The 20,841-nt window shown below is 49.6% G+C and overlaps 1 protein-coding gene across 7 annotated transcripts in view; it reads left to right on the top strand.

Moving 5' to 3' along the window:
- The window catches only part of RGS12 (regulator of G protein signaling 12), a 117,855-nt gene that overhangs the window by 75,329 nt on the left and 21,685 nt on the right, over positions 1-20,841 (top strand). For 4 of the 7 annotated variants that reach the window (XM_074320600.2, XM_074320602.2, XM_074320619.2 and 1 more), the window contains 3 exons: positions 18,449-18,618; positions 19,075-19,167; positions 20,139-20,282. In XM_074320600.2, the coding sequence (XP_074176701.2) occupies positions 18,449-18,618; positions 19,075-19,167; positions 20,139-20,282 (407 nt within the window). Of the gene's footprint in view, positions 1-2,738; positions 3,140-12,385; positions 12,621-18,448; positions 18,619-19,074; positions 19,168-20,138; positions 20,283-20,841 lie in introns of those variants that run through there. The other 3 variants (XM_074320627.2, XM_074320634.2, XM_074320614.2) reach the window with 3 other exon arrangements.

Here is a 20,841-nt window from a genome sequence, read left to right as displayed (position 1 = left end):
ACTCAGTGAAACAGCCATAACCTACCTGGTTCCCCTACCTGGCCCGGCTACTGGTGAAAAGTCACCAGTAGCCGGGCCATAGTCGTCTGTGCTGGAGTTGAGCTCTGCCTCCTGGTTGGCAGACACCCCAGCTCCCCAGCGCTCGTCCCTGAAGCACACCCAGTTCTGTCCGGGAACCAGTTTAGGGAACTCTTTGGGCCCGGGGATGTGCCCTCCCTCTGATTGGAGGGAATTTAGAGGACCTGGCTTGTCCAGCACCACACAGAGAAACACCAGCAGCAGGAGGCATGTCGTTAAGTGAATTCCCTCGGGATAGGAGAGGCGGTGGGGGATGCTGGTGGCGGCCATGGTACCTCCGAGCGCGGCGTGGGCAGCGCTGTCCTAGGTTCGCAGGCTCTTCACACGCTTTCATTCATACGGCCCTCACTACTGCCAGGCGCTCCTGTCTGCGGGTAAATGGCCTTGACGTTGGTCAGAGGGGCGGGGAGCCTCATGTGTCTGGCAGCGGCCCACGGTCTTGTGCACCGCGGGGTGTGCTGGTGTTATCACTGCAGTTTGCTCACGGAGATGTCTGTGTGTGGCTCCTGCGGCCCAGGGGTCCCCTGCTTCTGCGCAGCTCAGGCTCAGGCCTGGCCATGCTCAGCCTGTTCCTGCCCCTGGAAGCAAATCTGAGACGGCCCTCGTCTGGTCCCGTGGTGCTGAAAAGCTTCCATGTGAGTGTCTCAGTGACGGCCACATCGGACAGCCCTGGCCTGCGCGGCTGTTTCCCGAGCTTCAAAGGCGGCCCTTTGAGTCAGTTCACCTTAATCAAGCTCCGGTCCTGCCACCGGCGGGGATCTGTCTTTAAGAACTCACTGTGGAGAAGGGGCAGGAATCTGGGGAGGAAAGCGGCCCCAGGTGCCTGTGTCCTGCTGGTGGCCGGAGGGACATGCAGGGAGCCGGGCCTGTGCCACATGCCATCGCGCCTTCGCCCATCCTGCCTGCTGGGCCCAGTTGGTCTCTGTCCTCCCACTGATGGGCACGTCATCTTCACTCTCCCACAGGACACATATGACAGCACAGACACACGTGTCCCCGTCCCACCTGATATGTGGGTGAGCTTGGAACACACACCAGACCAACACTGGGCATCCCTCACTGAGGACAGGCCCCGCTGTTTTCTGATGACAAGTCCCAGAACTCGCTCTTGGCCAATTTGAATACGTAAAATGTAGACAACAAATCCAGAAAGAAATGTAGTAACAAATGTCTACACAGAGTACTTATTTCATTATACAAAGTTACATTTTACATCAAATGATACTAATTTAGAAAGGCTTCTATTCTCACATTTCCTGATACTGCTTTATTCAAGCACTTTAGATGTGTTTTTGTTACAGCCGTCTTCAAGTAATGAAAACTTTTTATTGCACAACTTACACATCAGCAATGAACGTCTTGAGGGGCTTTCACAAAGTGAACACACCTGTTACCAGACGTCCCAAAGCCCCCCACCGCCACCCGTCAGCTCCTGCCCCCCAGAGCTGACCCCAGCCTGACTGCTGATGCCATCTGTAAGTCTTGCCTATTTTTGAACTTGAAAAAAAGAAAAGGATCCATACAATGCCTGCTGTTGAGTGTCTGCTTGCCCCATCTAACACTGGGTCTGTGCGCTTGCCCTTGTTGTGCACCAGTCACTGTGCCCTGTCACTGCCGCGTGCTGCCCCATCATTAAATACGTCACTGTTTACTCATCCCGTCCGCCGTTTGGACATTGAGTTGGTTTTGATTTGGCGGTGACATACGGTGCCACTGTCACGGGGCTGTGGCACCTGCATACGTTTCTGTGGGTGGTGATAGGCAGGTCGTGTGTGCGTGTCAGCCTTTAGTAAATACGGCCCGTTTTCTTTTTTTTTTTAACTTTTTAAAATTACTTTCAGGTGCACAAAACAATGTACTAATTAGACATTTACCGTTTATATCCCTCACACAGTGAATACTGCCAGTTTTCCAAAACAGTTTTCCAACATATGCACCGCACAGTGGCGTATGCAAATTTGGGCGCTGCACGTCTTCTCAGCACTTGATACTGCATTTTCCTTGTAGCCAGTAAGGAGGTGTCGGGGCGCTGGGTGTGGTTTCAGCTCGCACATCCCTCACGACTAGTGAACTGAGCCCCTTTTCATGTTTTCAGCCATTCAAATATCTGCTTTTGTGAAGTTCCTTGCAAGGTTTTTGCTCGTTTTTCTCTCAGATCACGTGCCTTTCCTTATTGATTTGTAGAAATTTTTAAAAATATATTATGTTGCATTTGTGTAAGCAGGTGAGGCCCCTGCTGCTTACCTGTTCTTTCTTAATGGTGTCTCTTTTTTCAGATTTTTATTGGGGAAGGGGAACAGGACTTTATTGGGGAACAGTGTGCACTTCCAGGACTTTTCTCCATGTCAAGTTGTTGTCCTTTCACTCGTAGTTGTGCGAGGGTTCTGTTCAGCTTCAAGTTGTTGTCCTTTCAGTCTTAGTTGTGGAGGGCGCAGCTCAGCTCCAGGTCCAGTTGCTGTTTCTAGTTGCAGGGGGCACAGCCCACCATCCCTTGCAGGAGTCGAACCGGCAACCTTGTGGTTGAGAGGACACGCTCCAACCAACTGAGCCATCTGGGAGCTCAGTGGCAGCTCAGCTCAAGGTGCCGTGTTCAATCTTAGTTGCAGGGGGCAGAGCCCACCATCCCTTGCGGGAGTCGAGGAATTGAACTGGCAACCTTGTGGTTGAGAACCCACTGGCCCATGTGGGAATCGAACCGGCAGCCTTCGGAGTTAGGAGCACGGAAGCTCTAGCCGCCTGAGCCACCGGGCCGGCCCATCTTAATGGTGTCTTTTGATGACCAGAACTTCTTAATATCATCCAATTTATCATTTTTTTCCTTCTTGTAATGTGTTTTTTTGACCTCTTGGAGCAGGTGTTGTCCTTCCCATGGCCATGAAGGTAAAACCATTATTGTTTTGTCTTTCCCATTGAAATCTCTGGTCTTCTGGAACTGATGTTTTGTATATGATGTGACTTAAGGGACAAGACTCATTTTCCCCACATGAGATCCGGTTGACCCAGCTCCGCGTATTGAAAAGACGGTCCTTTCCCCACTAAATGGAAGCAGCACCGTTATCAGGTAATCATATATTCGCGGGTCTGTGCGGGCCTCTCTATTCTGTTCCACTGGTCTCTCTGTCTGTCATTGGATCAGCACTTCGTGTCGTAATTCCTGCCGCTCTGTCGAGTCTCAGCTCTGTGTCTTCAGGGTGCTTCGTCTGTCCCCGGCCCTCACACATATTAGCGCCAGTTGTGAGGCCCCAGCTATTTTGCAGAGTCTTTTGGCGTCTGTCTGAGGCGGCTGAGAGCGCTGTGTGAGCTGTGTGATGCTTGCACGGGAAAGAGGCCCACAAGCCACAGCCAGCCGCTGACAGTAGGTCAGCTGGTTTTAAAACCGTCTTGTACGTTTCTGACCTTCGTTATGGAGCTTTGTCTTGCTCACTAAAAATCTCAAGCTCATTCCATAATGATAAATACTAAACCTGGCGTGGCTTGTGTGCCTTTTGAAAAAACATTTCTTTTAGATACTGACCTCTGTAACTATCTAAGACCATCATTAGTTGAGATTTTTTTCAGGCACACGTGTCACCTTCAGATACACTCCGTTGTTCAGAGGAGGGTGAGAGAAACCTGTGACATACAAGACCTGACAAGGGCTTGCATCTGAGGTGGCCTGTCACATCGGAGAGAAGCAGGTGGGAAGGCCATGGGTGCCTCTGCGGGACGGTGGCCGACGAGTGGGCTTTGGGGCCTGTTGTGGGGCGAGTGCAGCAGGCCTAATCCAGTCAGAGGCAGCGTGGCCGAGCAAAACTGAGACCTGAAAGCTGAGATGAGCTGAACCCTCTTATAAGTTTGGGGAGACAGGAGGAATGGGGAAAAGCAGGAAGGAGCAGCCAGCAAGAGCAGGAGCCCCGAGGGAGAATGTGTGTCCATGAGCACAGCGTAGAGTCAGGTGAGAGAGGTCCCAAGCTGACCTTAGGTTTTCACGTGGGGACCTGGAGGATGGGTGGTGATCATGCCATTTGCAGGGATGGGCAGGAGCAGGGTGGGGAGAAACAGATAATGGGGCAATAACAACAGTTCTGCTTTGGACCTGTGGTGTTTGAGATGCTTTATTCAGTTTCTACATAAATGGAGATGTCATGTTGACAGTTGGATAAATGACTATAGAATGCACAAAAGTGGTTGGGCCTAGGAGCATAAATTTGGGATTTATCAACCTGTCAGTGGAATTTGAATTTGAACTTGAATAAGAGATCATGCAGAAAAGGTGAGCCTCAAACCTCTGAGGTAAGTGGGAAACTGGGAGACCGCTAGGCACAGAGATGTGAGAGGCAACAGGACATGTAAGAAGTGAGAGCATGGACTCTGGAGCAATACTGTCTAGGTTTAATTCCAACTCTGCTACCAGCTGTAAGCCTCAGTTCTCTCGTCTGCAAGATGGGTCCTAGGATGCGTCCTGTAGAGTTGTTGTGAGAACTAAATGCGTTAATATATGTGATGCACTTAGAGCAATACTGGGCACATAATGAAGTGCCATAAAAATGGTAGCTGCCATTACTAGATGCCTTGTTTGCATTGCTTTCTAACGTGATTAACACTGGAAGTGGATAAAATTGCCTAGAGGGCCTGGGATAGAAGAGGCTGGGACAGATCCGAAGATGGTGACGAGATCAGTGGGGGAGGAGGAGCACCAGGGGACACAAACTGTCCATTTAAATGGTTAAAGATCCAGTTTCAAAACAGAACAACACAGGAAGATTGAAAATAATAAAATAAGATACAACAGGCAGATACTAAGAAAAAAGAAACTGGTATGGCAATATTAACATCAGAGAAAATAATTCAAAGTGAAAAATGGAAGAAGAACAAAGAGAGTTGTGTGCACCAAAAATAAGCATCACATTTATAAATCAAAATTAGATGGAACTACAATAAAGTTGACAAGTACTCTTAGGGGGAGACTGTAATATACCTTTTTCAGAAACTGAGAGACCAAGCTGATAAGCAAAATAGTAAGATTACAGAGTATTTGAATGATAAACGGAAACATTAAATCTAGCAGATACATATAGAACTTTACACCCAATAGAGAATATACTTTTTTCTAAAGATGCATGGAATATTCCCCAGAATTGACTATATCCCGTGCCAGAAATGCAGTAGCTACAAATTTAAAAAACATTTATAGCATACAGATCACATCGACTAGCAACAGTGTAATAAAATAGAAATCAATTGCAAAAAGACAACAAAAAATAATTCATACATTTGAAAGTTTAAAACTGTACTTTTAAATAATCCATGGGTCAAGGAGAAAGTTAAGATGGAAATTATAATACAGTTTAGAACTGTTTAACAATTATAGTGCTACAGATTAATACCAGTGGGATATAGCCAAAGTGGTTTTTAGAGAAAAATGTGTAGCATTAAATGTATATATTATAAAAAAGAAAAGTTGGGAAAATATGGGGAATAAGCTTTCAACACAAGGAGGTAGGGAAAAAAACAGAGCAACATAAATGCAAAGTAAGATTAAAGCAATAATAAGGATAACCTAACAAAATAGAAAACAAAACAAAATGCATAGCAGATTAATAAAACTAAAAGATAAGTCTTTGGCAAGTATGATCAAGAAAAAGACAGAAGACTCAAAGAAAACATCAGTAATGAAATGGGTCCCAATAAGTTGTAAGAAAATTATATGAATAACTTTACACTAATACATGTGATTACCAGATCAATTGGACAACTTTTAGGAAAATATAAGCAATCAAAGTTGGCCTAAGAAGAAAAAGAAATTTTGGTTAGCTAAATCAGCATAGGCAAAAATGACTTTTAAGTCAAAGATTTATCCCCCAAAAAGGCACTGTGCCAAAACCAATTTATAGGTGAGTATATTAGTCAGCTTAGGTTAAATAATGTTGCAATAACAAATAACTCCAAAAATTAGTGGCTTTACAAAAGCAAATATGTCTTTCTTACTTACACTACATGCCTACTGCCATTTGACTTAGAGTTTTCACTCCAGGAGTCAGGCTGTTGGAGTAATTCCTCATAGGACACTGGGTCTTGTGGCAGAACCAGGCAGTGGCTGCCCCTGAAGTGGCACATGTTATGCTCTCTCACACTCTGGCCAAAGCACATCCCAAGGCCAAGTCTGACAGGACCGAGGACATGGGTAACCCTCCCACAGCGAGGGGCAGCAAACACTGGAACGTAACGTGGTCTTCCACGCAGGGTATAGAAGATGGGAAGCTACCCAACTCATTTTGCAATGCTAGCTTACCCTTGGTACCAAAACTGGACAAGGATGCACAAAATTAAGTTATTGGCCAATTTAACTTATGAACAAATATGGAAACTTCTTAGCTACAATGTTAGTAAATTGAATCCAGCAGTGTTGTTGTTGTTGTTTTTAAAGCTGCATCCCAAGAATAGTTCAACATTAGGGCATTTTCCATTCAAGTCACCACTGATTCATTCAACAATTATTTTTCGAACTCCTACTTCTAAAACTGTTCTGGACCCTGGACATTGGCGAACAAAACCAAGTCCCTGACTACATGGAGCTTACGTTTTGTAGTGAAATATCACCAGCACATGAACAGATTGTGTTATATTAGTAGATTAAAGGAGTAGAACCATACGATTATCACAATAGAGGCTAAAGGAGCATCTGATAAAATTATACACCCTCTCTGTTTTTTAAAACTTATACTTAATAGTTAAGCTTCAGGAGCATTCCCGTTAGAGCCAGGAATAAGGCAAGGATGTTCTCTATCTCAGCTGCTATCGAACAGTGTATTGGAGATTCTGGCCAACACTATAAGGCAAGGAAAAGAAATAAATTAGAAAACTTGTAAAGGAAGAAACAAAATAATCATTATTTTTTTTAAAGCTCTATTTCTGAAATTAGATAGACCTGGTTTTTTTGTTTTGCTTTGTTTTTTAAAGATTTTATTGGGGGAGGGGAACAGGACTTTATTGGGGAACAGTGTGTACTTCTAGGCCTTTTTTCCAAGTCAAGTTGTTGTCCTTTCAATCTTAGTTGTGGAGGGCGCAGCTCAGCCCCAGGTCCAGTTGCCGTTTTCTAGTTGCAGGGGGCACAGCCCACCATCCCTTGTGGGAGTCGAACCGGCAGCCTTCAGAGTTAGGAGCACCGAGGTCTAACCGCCTGAGCCACTGGGCCGGCCCCAATAATCATTATTCTTGAATGATACTGTTATCTAACTAGAGAACCCAAAGCATATCAATCACATGGCCAGTCCTTTTAGAACTAACAGAGTTCAGAAAGATAAAAATGAGTAGCTTTCCTAAACAATACACATTGTTTCTATGGGGATATAGGTATACATGTTAGTAAAAGCATTAAAAAATATTTGAAAGAATCAACACCAAACTAATAAGGTGGGTTTTCTCTGGGGTAGGAAGATAGGACCAGGATTTTAGATAATGGTCAGTAAGAAATTTTAGATTTATGTGTAATATTTTAAAGAAGAAAATATTCATGAATTGTGCATTAAAACGGCAAAATATGTATAATTTGAAGTTATATGCCTTTCAGCCTTTCATCTCATTAACTTGTATTTGGGAGGCATGATCCATTATTCATTCAGCATTATTGCCGCCTACCATGTCCCTGGTACTGTTTGTCACATAGCATTCCTATGACGCCAGTATACAGTTGCTACCACAGTTTTAGAGAAAGGTGAAGTGACTTGTGAGTTAACTTGGTAAGGAGCAGAGTGTCACAGTGTCCCTGTGCCATCATTACAGCTCCTCCCGCAGTGTTACAGAAGGGTGAGGACATTGCCCAGCTAGGAAGGGTGGGGCTCTGATTCGACTGGCAGTGTGACTCTGGAACCTCACCGTGAACCACCACACCTGTGCCAGGCACACTGGCCTGGAGACTCTGGTGCCCAGGACAGAGTTTGCCACGGAGTAGACTTGCAGTGCATCTGTTGAAAAAGTGAGGAGGGAGGGCCCATTTACCTCTTACTCATCTTAGATGGCCCCAGCCAGTTTTAGGAAGAAAACAGAAAGGTTGGCTTGTTTGTGTAGTGGAGCCCTGGTCATCTGCTTCTTCCATAGGAGAGTCAGGCTTGAGAGATCCCCAAGGCAAGGTAGACACTCCAGCCTTTATCTCCACCCACTGGAGATGTACAGACCATAGTAACAGGCCCCGCCCACTGGAGACATAGAGACCAATGGGTGAGGGGCATGTCTCTGGGAGCCTTGCCCATCAAAGCCTACTCCTGCAGGAGGAGCAGGTGAGCTGCCAGCCTTCCCTGGACCAGGGAGGCGGCCAAGGGCCCCCAGGGACCAGGAATCAGCATGGTGAGCATGGTGCTAGTTTTTAAAACCCAGTTTTGGACAAATGACGTTTTAAATTTAATTATTTTATTTGGAAGTCATATAAAAGGTACAAATATTACATTGTGTTTACTTTTACAGCTAACATGTCTTCCTTAAAATTATGTGAAATCGTTACTGTTGCAGAAAACCCAGGCTTATGGTGGCCATAGCTAAAAATTTACAGTCTACAGCTGACATGTACGAGGTGTGATCAAATAATACGGGGAATGTTTGAAAACATTTATTAAAGTAGAAGACACATTGCCATTAACTCCCCTGAAAATACTCCCCCTAGCTTCAAACACACTTATTCCATTGTTTTTGCCACTTTCTGAAGTAGCAATGGATGTCCTGTTTCGTGAGTGTCTTTAGTTACGCTGTTGTGGCTGCCTCAATGTCCTGAGTCATTTTGACTTTGGAGAAGAGCCAGAAGTTGCATGGTGCCAGATCCGGCAAATAAGGTGGATGAGGACACGTCATAATGTTTTTGACAGAAATTGCTGTACCAGAAGCGATGTGTGACATGGGGCTTTGTCATGATGGAGGATGATTTACAGCACACTTTAAAACACAACTTCTCTCAACCGTAGCTCACACCCAACTGGCGGCACTGAACAAGTTGAAACTTGTCACACAGTTTGTTACTAAGGTTCTACATGCTGCTTCCCATATTGAAGATCCCTGCCTTTCCATTGGATGGCACTTGGCAACAGCATTCACCGTATTTTGTGATCACAGCGGATAGGTTCCATGTTACACATCGTGTCTGGTATGGCAATTTCTGTCAAATAAAAACATTACGGTGTGTCCTCATCCACCTTATTCACCGGACCTGGCACTGTGAGACTTCTGGCTCTTCCCCAAAGTCAAAATGATTCAGGACATAGAGGCAGCCACATCAGAGCAACCAAAGATACTCACGAAAGAGGACTTTCAGAACTGCTTCAGAAAGTGGCAAGAATGATGGGATAAGTGTGTTCCAAGCGAGGGGGAGTGTTTTGAGGGGGATTAATGGCAATAATAAATGTTTTTAAATTTAAACATTCACAGTATTGATGATCACACCTCATACAGTAGGTGTTTTCCTTTGTCACTGTATTACTTCTTCCTGCTCTCAGGAGGGGCCTCTCAGTCCATTTCTGATGAAGGGGGTGCCTTTCCCACGCATCCTTTATGATTTTGTATCCTGATCCTTTCCCTTGCCAGAGCACTGGTCCTCCAGCCCCGTGTCAGCGCAGGCCGGAGGCTCACAGCTGGGCCTTGGTTCCCTGGTGGGGCCCTTCCTTGACTGAGTGTAGCACCCATTTGAGTCTTACTTATGGAGCCCGTATTTGGGGCCTGAGGCTTCTGCACTGGGCAGTGTCCTCTAGGCAGGGACAGGCCACAGCTGGAGAGTCTGCATTTCATGTGTGGCCCTGGGCACAAGAACAAAAGAATGTCTTCACAAAGCGTTCGTATTTTGTTGAGATGAAATACATTAATTCCATAAAGAAATTACTTAATAAGTGAATAATGTAATTCTTTTATTGAAATTTGCATAATATATTAATTTGATTAGGGCTAATCTTTGAAAAATGCCCGGTGTCCCTATCTGGTGAGTTCTGGAGGCTCCCTGTGGCCAGTTGGCCAGCCACTTGTGGTCAGAGTTGATAGCTCTGAGCCTAGAATCCTGAAAATGCAGTGTGACAAGTGACAAAATTCACACGTCTCCACTCATCTCCACACTTCCCACACTGACCCTTTTTGGTTACTGTACCGCCCACTCATGTGGCCTCGTGAGCTCTCCCAGCATTTCACCCCCATCTGCTTGGCATTTCACTTTCCAAAAGCACTCATGTCATTTCAGACTCAAAGTTTGTTTGGCTCTGCTCGGCCAGACTTTCCTGGTACTCACTTCAGGAGAGACTCGAATGCAGCCTCCTCCTGTTTGGGCCCACATTTCTCTGGCCTGGGACGTCCAGGACGTACACTGTCCATCAGGCCTCCATGGGAGCGCGAGGCGTTTTACCTCCTCCAGGGCTATGAAATCTGGCTGTGAGGCCAGACTGGTGTAGCTCACGGAGCAGTGTGACGCTGGGCACCGGCCGCGGAAGGACGGCGCAGCGCGGTCTCTGGCTAATCTCAGGCCAGTCGTGGGAGGTCTTTAGACCTTGACAATGTCATCTGTAAAAGGGGCGGATTGAGTCAGATCAATAGTTTCTAGAACGGTGCTGTGGGGTTCTAATGATCAGTAGGGCTCCATAATTTGTCATCGAGAGGAGCTGGGCCGGCCTGCGGGCGCTGTGCCGGGTGAGGCAGAATGGGGCCTGAGGTCTGTAGCATCTGTCCTTGTTGGAGTCCAGGCGGAGACTTGGGCCACAGGATGGTCGCTTTGGCTCTGGGTGGTGTGATGTGATAGACGGCATGGCCATGGGGTCCTTGTGCCTTGGTTTTCTCATTAGGGGACAAAGGAACATTTGCAGGGCTTAGGGCAAGAAGGAAGAAATGCTAGGATCTTTAAAGAGGCATAATGACTAGGTGACCTGAAGTGGATCCCGGACTCGGGAAAGCTAGAAAGGACATTAGTGCTGCCATTGGAGTATGGACTGTGTGACTCCCCGATTTTGACAGCTGTACTGTGGTTATGAGAGTGTCCTTGTCACTGGGAAATGCACACTGAAGTATTTAGGGGCGAAGAGGGAAGCCGTCTCCGGCTTAATCTCAGATAGTGTGCGTATGTGTGCGTATGTGTGTGTGTGTGTGTGTGTGTGTGTGTGTGTGTCTCAGAAGAAAGAATGGGAGGAAGGGAATGAGGGGAGAGAGACAGGCTGACGTAGCAAACGTCGGGAAAATGGTGTTTGGTGACTGGGTAAAGGGGCATGGAAGTTCCTTTCAGTAGTCTTGTGACCTTTCTGCAAGTTTGAAATTATATCAAAATAAAAAGTCGCCCTAAACGGATGGCACATAAGAAAGGGGCAGTTCTAGGAAATGGATTTATTAATAAAAAACAACACATACAAAAAAGGGGGGCAATTTTAGTGCAAGTGAAGGAGTGTTCCCACGGCATTGGCTATGCTAACAGCTCTGCCTTTCTGAGCACCTGCCGGCCAGGTGTGGCTCTAGTGACGGTCGCATCTGGACTGTACGGCCCTCTCCACAGCCCTGGGGTCCCCTGTGCAGCCCGGGCAGGGCGGGGCTGGCCCAGAGGGGCGGAGCCTGTCGGTCCGCTCCTCCCACGCTCTGCGGCTTTGCTTGCCTGGGGGGTGGTCCTGGGCTCTCCCTGTACTGCAGAAAATTGAGGTCAGAAAGGACATGGACAGGAAGGTAGGACCAATTGAAGTTCTCTTTTCAAACCCTTTTCCAGAACTGTCTTCTTGGAAAATGTTGAGATTGTGGTAACACCTTTTTCATAGCGCTATCACCAAGTTGCAGTTTGTGTGGCAGCGTCTGTCCCAGAAGCTATAGCAGGGGTCACCGCCAGTCCGTAAGCAGCGCCTTCCCAGGACACAGGTGCGGTCTGCGCTCCCCCCAAAGGTGCTCGTTACAGTGTAGAAGTGGTCCCGTTCGCTCCCGTTGCTTATTACCGGACATCGCGCAGTTTTGGTGATCAGCTTCTCACTAACAAGATAAGTTTATGGGATAAAACAGTTATTTAGATTTAAGATACATAGGGAAATAAGAGTTTAAAAACTTCATAGTTATTATAAAAAACCGCAAGTATTTTTGTTTTTTCTTTGCCGTTGCTAGTTGGGCAAAAACAATTCCTCGGATAGAGCGGCCTGTGGGACGGCGCTGCCCGCCCTTCGTCTCCTGCACTGCCGCCCGGGAAGGCCGGCCTGCCTGCCGGCTTCTGGAGCTGGGCTCTGCTGGCCTAAATAATTCAAGGCCGGTTGGCAGCAGCAGGCCAAGGGCCCGTGGTAAATTATGCATGCGTGTTCTGCAGGGCTTTGTGTAAGGGCACTATTGGTTTCCTCTTCTGAGCGAGCAGGGAGAGCTGCCTTTGTCAGCCTGTGCCACTGCCGTCGCTGGAGCGAGAGCACTACTTCGCCTCCTTGGGGAGCGAGCTAAGGAGCAATGTCTCTGTGTGTGGCCCGGGCCTTTGCCCGGGGCCCCGGGGGCTGTGCCAGCTGACCCTGGTATGGATTCAGAGGGGTGGTTTGCGGTGAATGGTTGGAAGTATTTGGTTAAATGGCATCACAGTGGCTCTTATCAGCTCTACCCAGGTAAAGTCCCGCGTGGTCTGTGCGCCTTGTCGTGGTTGGCGGGGGCAGGCTGGCTGTGCGGTCTCCAGGTATGTCTGCGGGGCTGGCGCAGCTCCCAGGTCGGCGTGCGGCCTGCGCCCTCTGACCGCCCTGGAGTTGTGATGGAACTAGTTCACGTGCTTGGGATTATAGTTTGGATGAAATATTCTGGCGAGATGTTAATGGGCTAGCGCCCTGTGTTACAGAATTACCTATAAGAATTTAATGCTAAGACATTATTATCTGCAATATACAACCGACATGTTCATCTAGTGTAAATAAAGGTGGTGGCTTTTCCAGTTTCCAGCAAATCTGAGACAGACTTTAAAAACTTTCTCCCCAAGAAAGCATTTCCCTGACTCAAACTGGTCAATTAAAAGAGGAAAACAAAGCCACAACAAAAAGCAGGAAACATTCCCCAAAGTGACGTTGTGACTCGTCCCGGGCGGGTGTCTCCTGTGGGTGTTTTCTTCTGTGCTTAGAATACAGGCGCGTGCCTGTCCCCGCTCACCTGGCACCCACAGTCAGGCAGCGGTTTAGGTGGATGGGGCGACCCTCTCCTGACCTTGGAGTTGTGTGGGGATCTTGGCATTTGAAAGAATTTCATTCAGCATTGAAGGTCAATGCTTCATGTGTGCACCATTTTCCATGTGTTGAGAACGATTCCAGAGCGAGCTCAGAGGCAGTGTGAGTTATGAGATGCAGAATTTGAAAACGGATATCTAAGAGCAGGGACTGTCTGTGTGTGTCGAGGACGCAGGGAAGGTGTAAGGTTTTGTAATCCATGGGAGCAGCTCTGCCTTAACCTGGCTGCGGGGGCCTCTGCACCCACTACGTGACTCTCCACGTTCTGCAGGAGTGTGCCGTCAGAAGTTCCATAGGGGGTCCCATGACGGAAGGAACTCTGTATCACACCTCTGAGCAGCCAGCACTGTCTCTAACTGTCCCCCTTTGAAGAATGCGCGTGTTCCTAGAGACCTATGTGTCGCCGAGGGCGGTCGCTGCATTCGGCAGCCGCGGTGGTGTGTGGCCAGGCGCCCGCCTTGCTGCATCCCGCTGCCCCTCTCTGAGCTCTCCTGGTGCTCGCTTTGTGGCCCAGGGAGCCGGCATGGCCTTTGGGTTGTTTCCTCCAGAAACAGAACAGAGTGGGGGTGCCTTTCTGGAAGGAAAGAAAGGGAGACTGTGGGGAGGGAGGTGCAGTCAGGGGGAGCAGGACCCCAGAGCCTGCACCCTCAGTGGGCGTGGGGTGTCCAGCCAGAAGGGCTCTTTCCTGCATTGCCTGAGCCCCTCCCCGCGTCCACTCTCCGCTGCCCCCTGCCCCTCGACCTGGGCCTTCTCAAGCCAGACGTGCACCTTTCTGGGCAGGAGGTCAGTCCCCTCAGACTCCAAGGCAAACTTGACACGCACCAAAGAATCAGCAAGGGCGGACCCCAAAACATGCCAAAGTCATCTGACACACGGAGCATAATGTATCTTGTGGGGCAGTAGTTTCCTGTTTTGTAATTTTTAAGTTTCTTTCTCAGACTTTTAAAGTATCAGTTATTGATTTGTGAGTCTTAAAAATAATTAGTATTTGCCAAGTGTTATAAGAATGGGTTTAGTTAATATACAGGTCATCTTTCACTTAAAATTTATATTCAGTCAGCGTTCGTTCATTCGTTCGTTCCACAAACACACAGCACATCCTTTGTCTCCACGCTGGGGGAAGCACTGGGCACTGTGGACATGAGTGGTGGGCCTGCAGAGCAGGGGCTTGGAGGAGGGCAGGCCGTGGCGGGTGGGTTGGTGGGAAGTGTCCTCTGCAGAGGGGACAGTCCTACACGTGCTGGCGAGGGAGGCAGATACTCTGCCTTACTCCGCTGTTGTATGGCTGGAGTCCAGACACCCTGTATCTGAGAAATAAAAGCTCCAGCACCACTGATGGGGGCGGCAGCTCTGTCTGCAGTTTGTGGCCCGTCTCCCTCTTTGCCTCCCCTGGCCTCACAGTCCAGGCCACCAGCACCCTCAGCTGGGCCTCCATGGGGGCAGCTCTCAGAGCTGCCCTCTGCCTGCGGAGAACGGAAGTCTCTCTCTTCTTGCCGTTCCTGTGGATAACTGTTTCCCAGGGCAAGTGCCACACTGCTTGGGTGCCTGCAGCCCTGCCATGCTGGCCCTGCCAGCTCTCCTGCTGCTCGGCCGTGAGCCAGGTCCCTTCTGTCCCAGGCAGGGCCTTTGCACATGCTGGTGGCATCGTGGGACGCTTTCCTGCTTCCCTGAGGCCAGTTAACTTCTGCTTATCCTCAGCTCTCACTTCAACTTTTGTTGTCTCACGGACAAAAAAGCTGGAGGAAGGTTTTGGTGCTTAGAGGGGTTATTTCATTTTGTGAGGATGAAAGGGAGCATGAGGGCACCTTTGCTCATCCCCTGCTGAGGGGGAGTGGCCTGTTGGGAAGGTACAGCGGCTCATCCTTCCTTCCGACTCACCTTTAGCTCATTGCAGATGAGGCCGAGCACGTCTCCATGTGACTGGGACGCCCCTTAAGCCCCCACCTAGTGACCGTCCAGCCTTCTCTTCCTCTTGTCTTTGGTCTGTTGATCTTTTTCTTATTGATGTGTACGTGTCTTAAATATCAAGGAAAATAGTCCTTCGTCTGTGTAATGTGTTACATGTATTTCCCCTCAATTTCTTTTTTGTCTTTTGACTTAGCTTGTGGTGCTTTATACATGCAGAGATTTTATTTTGTTTGTTTTTTATTGAGGTTTAATTGATACACAATATTATATCAGTTTCAGGTGTACAACATAGTGATTTGATATTTGCATATATTATAAAATGGTCACCACAGGAAGTCTAGTTAACCTCTGTCACCATACAGTTGTTTTTCTTGTGATGAGAACTTTTAAGATCTACTCTCAGCAACTTTCCAATACACAGCGCAGCAGTAACTACAGTCACCGTGCTGTTCGTTACAGCCCAGAACTTACTCATCTTATCACCGGAAACTTGCACCTTTTGACCCCCGTCACCCATTCCGCCCGCCCTCACCCCCAGCTTGGCAGTCTGTTGTCACATACAGAGATTTTAAATCTCTGCTGTCTGTTATGCTCGTATCGCTCTGGACTTGTGTCTCCTGGCTCTGCTCATTCAAATATTTCAAAATATTATCCTGTGTTTTCTTCTAATATTTCTCTAATTTTATTTTTACACTCAGCTCTTTGGTCCATGTAGCATTTATTTTAGTGTGTGTTGGAAGGGATCGGACTTGCTCATTTTTCAGACTACTCTCCAGCTGGCCTATACCACTGACGGAACAGCCCGTGACATGTCTGTTTCTGCGCCACTGGAGGACGAGGCTGTGACGGTCTGTCATTGGGTAGGGCTGACCCTGCCTCATCCCTCTGTTTGGTTTTGTTTTTCCAGCATTTCAGGTTTAGTTTTCCACATGAACTTTTACACTCAGCTTGTCAAGATCAAATAAAGCTTCTACTAGGAAGTTTATTGGGATTACATGTCCATTAGGGAGCATTCACATCTGTGGTGTTAACCCCTCAATGCCCCAGTTACTGGACACAAAGCAAACTTAGAGCTGGCCGTCTTCCAGGACCCCCGCTCCAAGGCGAGAGAGGGTGTGCATGTGCACAAGTGCCTGTGTGCGTGAGTACAACGTAGGAGTGAGTGTCCTACATCCTGTGGACTTAAGAAACGTCCAGACTTGTAGAGAGTTTTGATAAGAGTTTATTTGAGCCCAAACTGATGCCATCTGCCGGGAAGCAAGATCTCAAATACTCTGGAGAATAACAGTTTCACAGCTTCTTTTCTGCGTTAGGAGTTAAGGGGGGCACATAAGGAAGATGGCCTGGAGTGGGGACAGCAAGGCACAGGACAGTGAGGAGATTGTGCTCTCCTGAGGGTGGTTCGGCTTGTCTCAAAGGCTGTTAACCCAGATGCACAGAGACAACGGACAGGGCAGCTCACGGCCACGTGAGCCTTTCAGTAAAGAAGTTGGAGGCCTGGGGCGTGACGACCCGCCACGACCAGCCAGGTAGGGAGTTATGATCCTGTCACCCGTGAGGTCGCTTTCTGTACAACCCCCTCTCGCCCACAGCCCCATACATGTAACATGGAGAGCTTTCCACATGGGCAGGCTCTGTAGGTCGGGATTCTTAGGCCAGGCATTTCCAGATGGTTCCAGCTGTGTGATGGCAGAGTGGCTGAGTTCTCTGGAGGGCCCGCGTGGACCCTCGTCCTGCTGGTCACTGACTGGTGTGTTCCGGCAGTGTTTGTCCTGTGGTGCCTGTGCGTCTTCCGGACGGCTCAGTCAGCCTTCCCCTGCGTCCCCGCTGACTGGTGGCAGGCAGACTACACGAGTGTTTTCTCTCAAACATAATACACGCAGCACAGTGCGTCCTATTGAAGCTCAAGGAGAAATTGAAATTGTCCTCTGATCTTCCACAACTTCTCATGTGAATTTTTCCTGTAGCAGTTAAGTCGTTTGATTCCTCTTGCCCTTCTATTTTTCTCTTCTTTTCTAATCTAAATGCTTGTAGAGCTCCAAGTGGGTCCTGCCAAAACTGGCCTCTAGTTACCACACCAGTACGACTTGATCAAATTCCTGCTTTTGCTTTCTTGGCCCCTACAGGCCCACGTCTCCCTGGGTGAGCAGGGTCTGGGACGTGGCCTCCGTGCCCTCGGGGCTCTGACTTGCCCTGGCTTCGGGCTGTGGGCATGGCGGCTGCAGGCCCAGCCTCTGCCCACCATGGTCAGCACGTCTGTGAGGCCGTTTACTCTAAGCTTAGCATCACCTCTGCCCCGTCAGTCAGGGATTTCCGTGGCTGCGCTGGCCTCCAGCCCTCACTAGTCATCTCCCGCCGCTGGGCCCTCGTCACTGGTAATATGTCTTTTAAACGGTTGGCCTGGAGCTGGAGCCAGTTAACTAGTCCACGTGACTCCTCACCACAACCGGCCCAGACAGCTTACTCCGCACAGGTGACAGGGCACAGTGGGCAGTGGGACAGAGGAGGGTGACATGGGAGCACGTGAAGCTGCATTTCATTAGTCAGCTTTGCTCCACGGAGCCGTGCCAACTCGCCGAAGCCGAGCCCCACACCCACGCAGGTTTGGGGTCCTCCGGTCCTGTCTCCATCACAGGTCCAGGGGCAGGCATGGCACTTCAGAATGTGTGGGCAGTCCTGCCAGGCCAGACTCTCTCCTTGCAGGTTTCCCTGGCCAGGCCTACCCATGCCAGCCTGGGACATGAGGTGACGAGCGTGACGGGCACCTCCACCCTTTATGGAGGGAAGATTATCGCGAGCTCACTTTAAAGCTCATGGGAACCAAGGCTGTCCAGTGCCATTTTACATACGAGTGAGGAGCAAATCTGCTGGGGCACATGTGACATTTGCTACATCCAGGTGGCCTCTGGTTGAGTTGTCACACTGACACATGTGCTGAAATACTCACATGTGGACATTTCACACTGAGACCAGCCCCGCTGAGTGTCCGCGGCCCTGCCCCTTCACTCTGCTCGCCCTGACTTCCCGCCCCGCCGAGCCTCACACGTGGACCCCTCGAAGCTCCCTATTGTGTCCCGGCTTTGTGATGAGCAGCCTTGTCATGCGTGGTTGTAGACACAGTTCTTCCTGCAGGGTGTGCGCGTGTGGCTGGGTTAGTCCTGCCCCGGGCTCTCCCTGCACCCAGAACAGCACTGGGGACGCAGTTGGCGCTCGTTGAGTGTGCTCGAGAAGAGCCTTGTGAGACCCCCACGGCCTCCTGCAAGGCCGGCCGAGCCCCCGGGCAGGCATGCAGGTGAGGTGTGTGCTGGTCTCCACAGAGCTGAGCGGCGCCGACCGGAAGGACTGCGTGAGCAACCACAGCCTGAGCAGCAATGCCAGCCTCCCCAGCGTGCAGAGCTGCCGGCGCCTGCGCGACAGGAGGGTCGCCAGCTGGGCCGTGTCCTTCGAGCGTCTCCTGCAGGACCCGCTCGGTGTCCGGTACTTCTCTGTGAGTGGGGCTGGGTATGGGACGGGGGCCCCTCCAGCAGGATCCCGGGACCATGACGGCTGGGGGTCACCGTGCAGCCTCACACTCGGGACCAAGGCAGTGCAGGGAGCCCGGCTCAGCCTGGCCTCAGTTCTCACAGGAAAGAGCACCCGAGCTTCTCCTCACTGCCTGGATGCCAGGGATGCGGGGGCACGTCCCACGGTTGGGTGTGCTTAGCTCCTAGGGGACCAGTTGCGGACGCCAAAGCAGTCTGATCAGTGGGCGGCTTTACAGTGTCATGTGCCCGGCCCTGCGTGACCTACGGACACATGCTTATGACCCGGTTTCTGCAAAAGGGAAACTGGGGAACAAGTGGGAATGAGGAAACAGAGCTCCGGGGCAGGGGCAGGGCGGGCCCCCCAGGAGCTGCCGACTTACCTTCTCCTGACCGCTGTGTGAAGACGGTGTTTTTCTTAGGATTTTCTCCGGAAGGAATTCAGTGAAGAAAACATTTTATTCTGGCAGGCTTGTGAATATTTTAATCATGTTCCTGCACACGACAAAAAAGAGGTACGTCTGGTCCCGCCAGGAAGTCAGGAGCTTAAGGGCAGGGGGATTTCACTGCGGGCAGCAGCTAGTGTAGTCGGAAAAGTCCGTGTGAAATATTTTCACATCATTTACAGCACACTTCCTTTCAGAATAAGTTTCTTCATAGACACGATATTTAGTTTTGCCTAAACGTAGTTTGCATAAATGCCTTTAGCCATCGAACTTTCATCAGCAGATGTGCTGCCATTCAGGGTGTGGAAAGGGGGTTACGGGCGATCCTGGGAAGAGCATCAGGGGGGCCATTTGTGTGGCCCCACCTCACGTGCGGGGTGGGTGTGCCCCGCTGGTCCCTGCCGGTCCAGGCCCATGGCGCCTCCTGCTCTGCAGCAGCCCGCGCCTCCATCCCACGAGGCCCGTCTGCTGTTACACCCAGCGCTGCTTGGACAAGTTCCCCCCTCCCCAGGAGCACGCTGCGTGAAGCACCGCACGCGGACACCGCATGTGGGTGCCCGTGGCTGCAGCGCTGCCCAAGTCCTTGGGACACATGATGGCCCACTGGAAAAACTGAGAGGAGCCGACTCAGTGCAAAGTTTCACACTGGCTTCTACTTTTATTTATTCACCCAAGCAGTGTGCCAAAAAAATCTATACACATTTTAAGAAAGGAAAACTATATTAAAATTTTAATACTCAATATATCCCGATAACAGAAGATACAAGTCACATCTGACTTCTGCAATTACAAGAAGTGCTCAAAGTGGTTACCATGAGCGTCCAGACACTTCTGATGACGGCGATTTACTGCTTGAGCAACGTTGACCAAAGTGTCCACTTGTACCCAGTTTTTGGCACTCCCGGTATTTGCTTGGCCCCGAGCAAATGCCTCTCCAGAGCCTGGAGCCTCATCTGGGATTTGGCATAGAGCAACGACAAGCAAACCCCGTGCTGGGAGCCCGTGGTCTATATGTCCTGCTCATGGCCCTGTCCTGTCAGCTTTCCTACAGGGCCCGCGAGATCTTCAGCAAGTTCCTATGCAGCAAAGCCACCACCCCGGTCAACATCGACAGCCAGGCCCAGCTGGCAGATGACATTCTCAGCGCACCTCACCCCGACATGTTTAAGGAGCAGCAGCTGCAGGTGACACCGTGCCCCAGGTTCCCGCAGGGACTCCTGGCCCAGGCACAGGGCAGAGGGCTCGGGTCTGTGAGCTCCCAAGTGCCAGCCGGGAGGAGGGAGGCGCCAGTTGGCTCGGTGCTAAGGGACCCCTTGCCCACCGGGCTTCAATGTCAGTACGGCCGATGGAGTCTACGGATTGCAGTGGGGCCCTGAGATGTGAGGGCCCCCCCACCCACTGCATGGTCCCCAGAAATGACGTGTCCAGTGACACTTCGACTCGTGCATTCGTGTGAAACCACAGGTTCATGGGGTGATACATGTCAGGACATCCCTGTGATGAGAAGATGCCTGTGACCTCATGTTATTTATAGCGTGTCCCACCGGCCTTACCTGAGATGACTTCTGTTGCTAAGTCATGTAAACGATGTGAAAAACAAATGGAGAGAGGCATTCGCTACACAGTCCTCACTTCCTTCAGATTCCGGTGGCTTGGGTTCATCTTTTTTTTTTTTATTTTTTATTTTTTGGGGAAATATTGGGAAACACTGTGTTTTTCCAGGACCCATCAGCTCCAAGTCAA

Source organism: Rhinolophus sinicus, chromosome 1, assembly GCF_057876585.1.
Source record: "Rhinolophus sinicus isolate RSI-liver-muscle chromosome 1, RSI-T2T, whole genome shotgun sequence".
In the NCBI taxonomy this organism is placed as follows: Eukaryota; Metazoa; Chordata; class Mammalia; order Chiroptera; family Rhinolophidae; genus Rhinolophus; species Rhinolophus sinicus.
The sequence above is the reverse complement of the archived record's forward strand: the minus strand, read 5'-3'. Positions and strand labels throughout refer to the sequence as shown.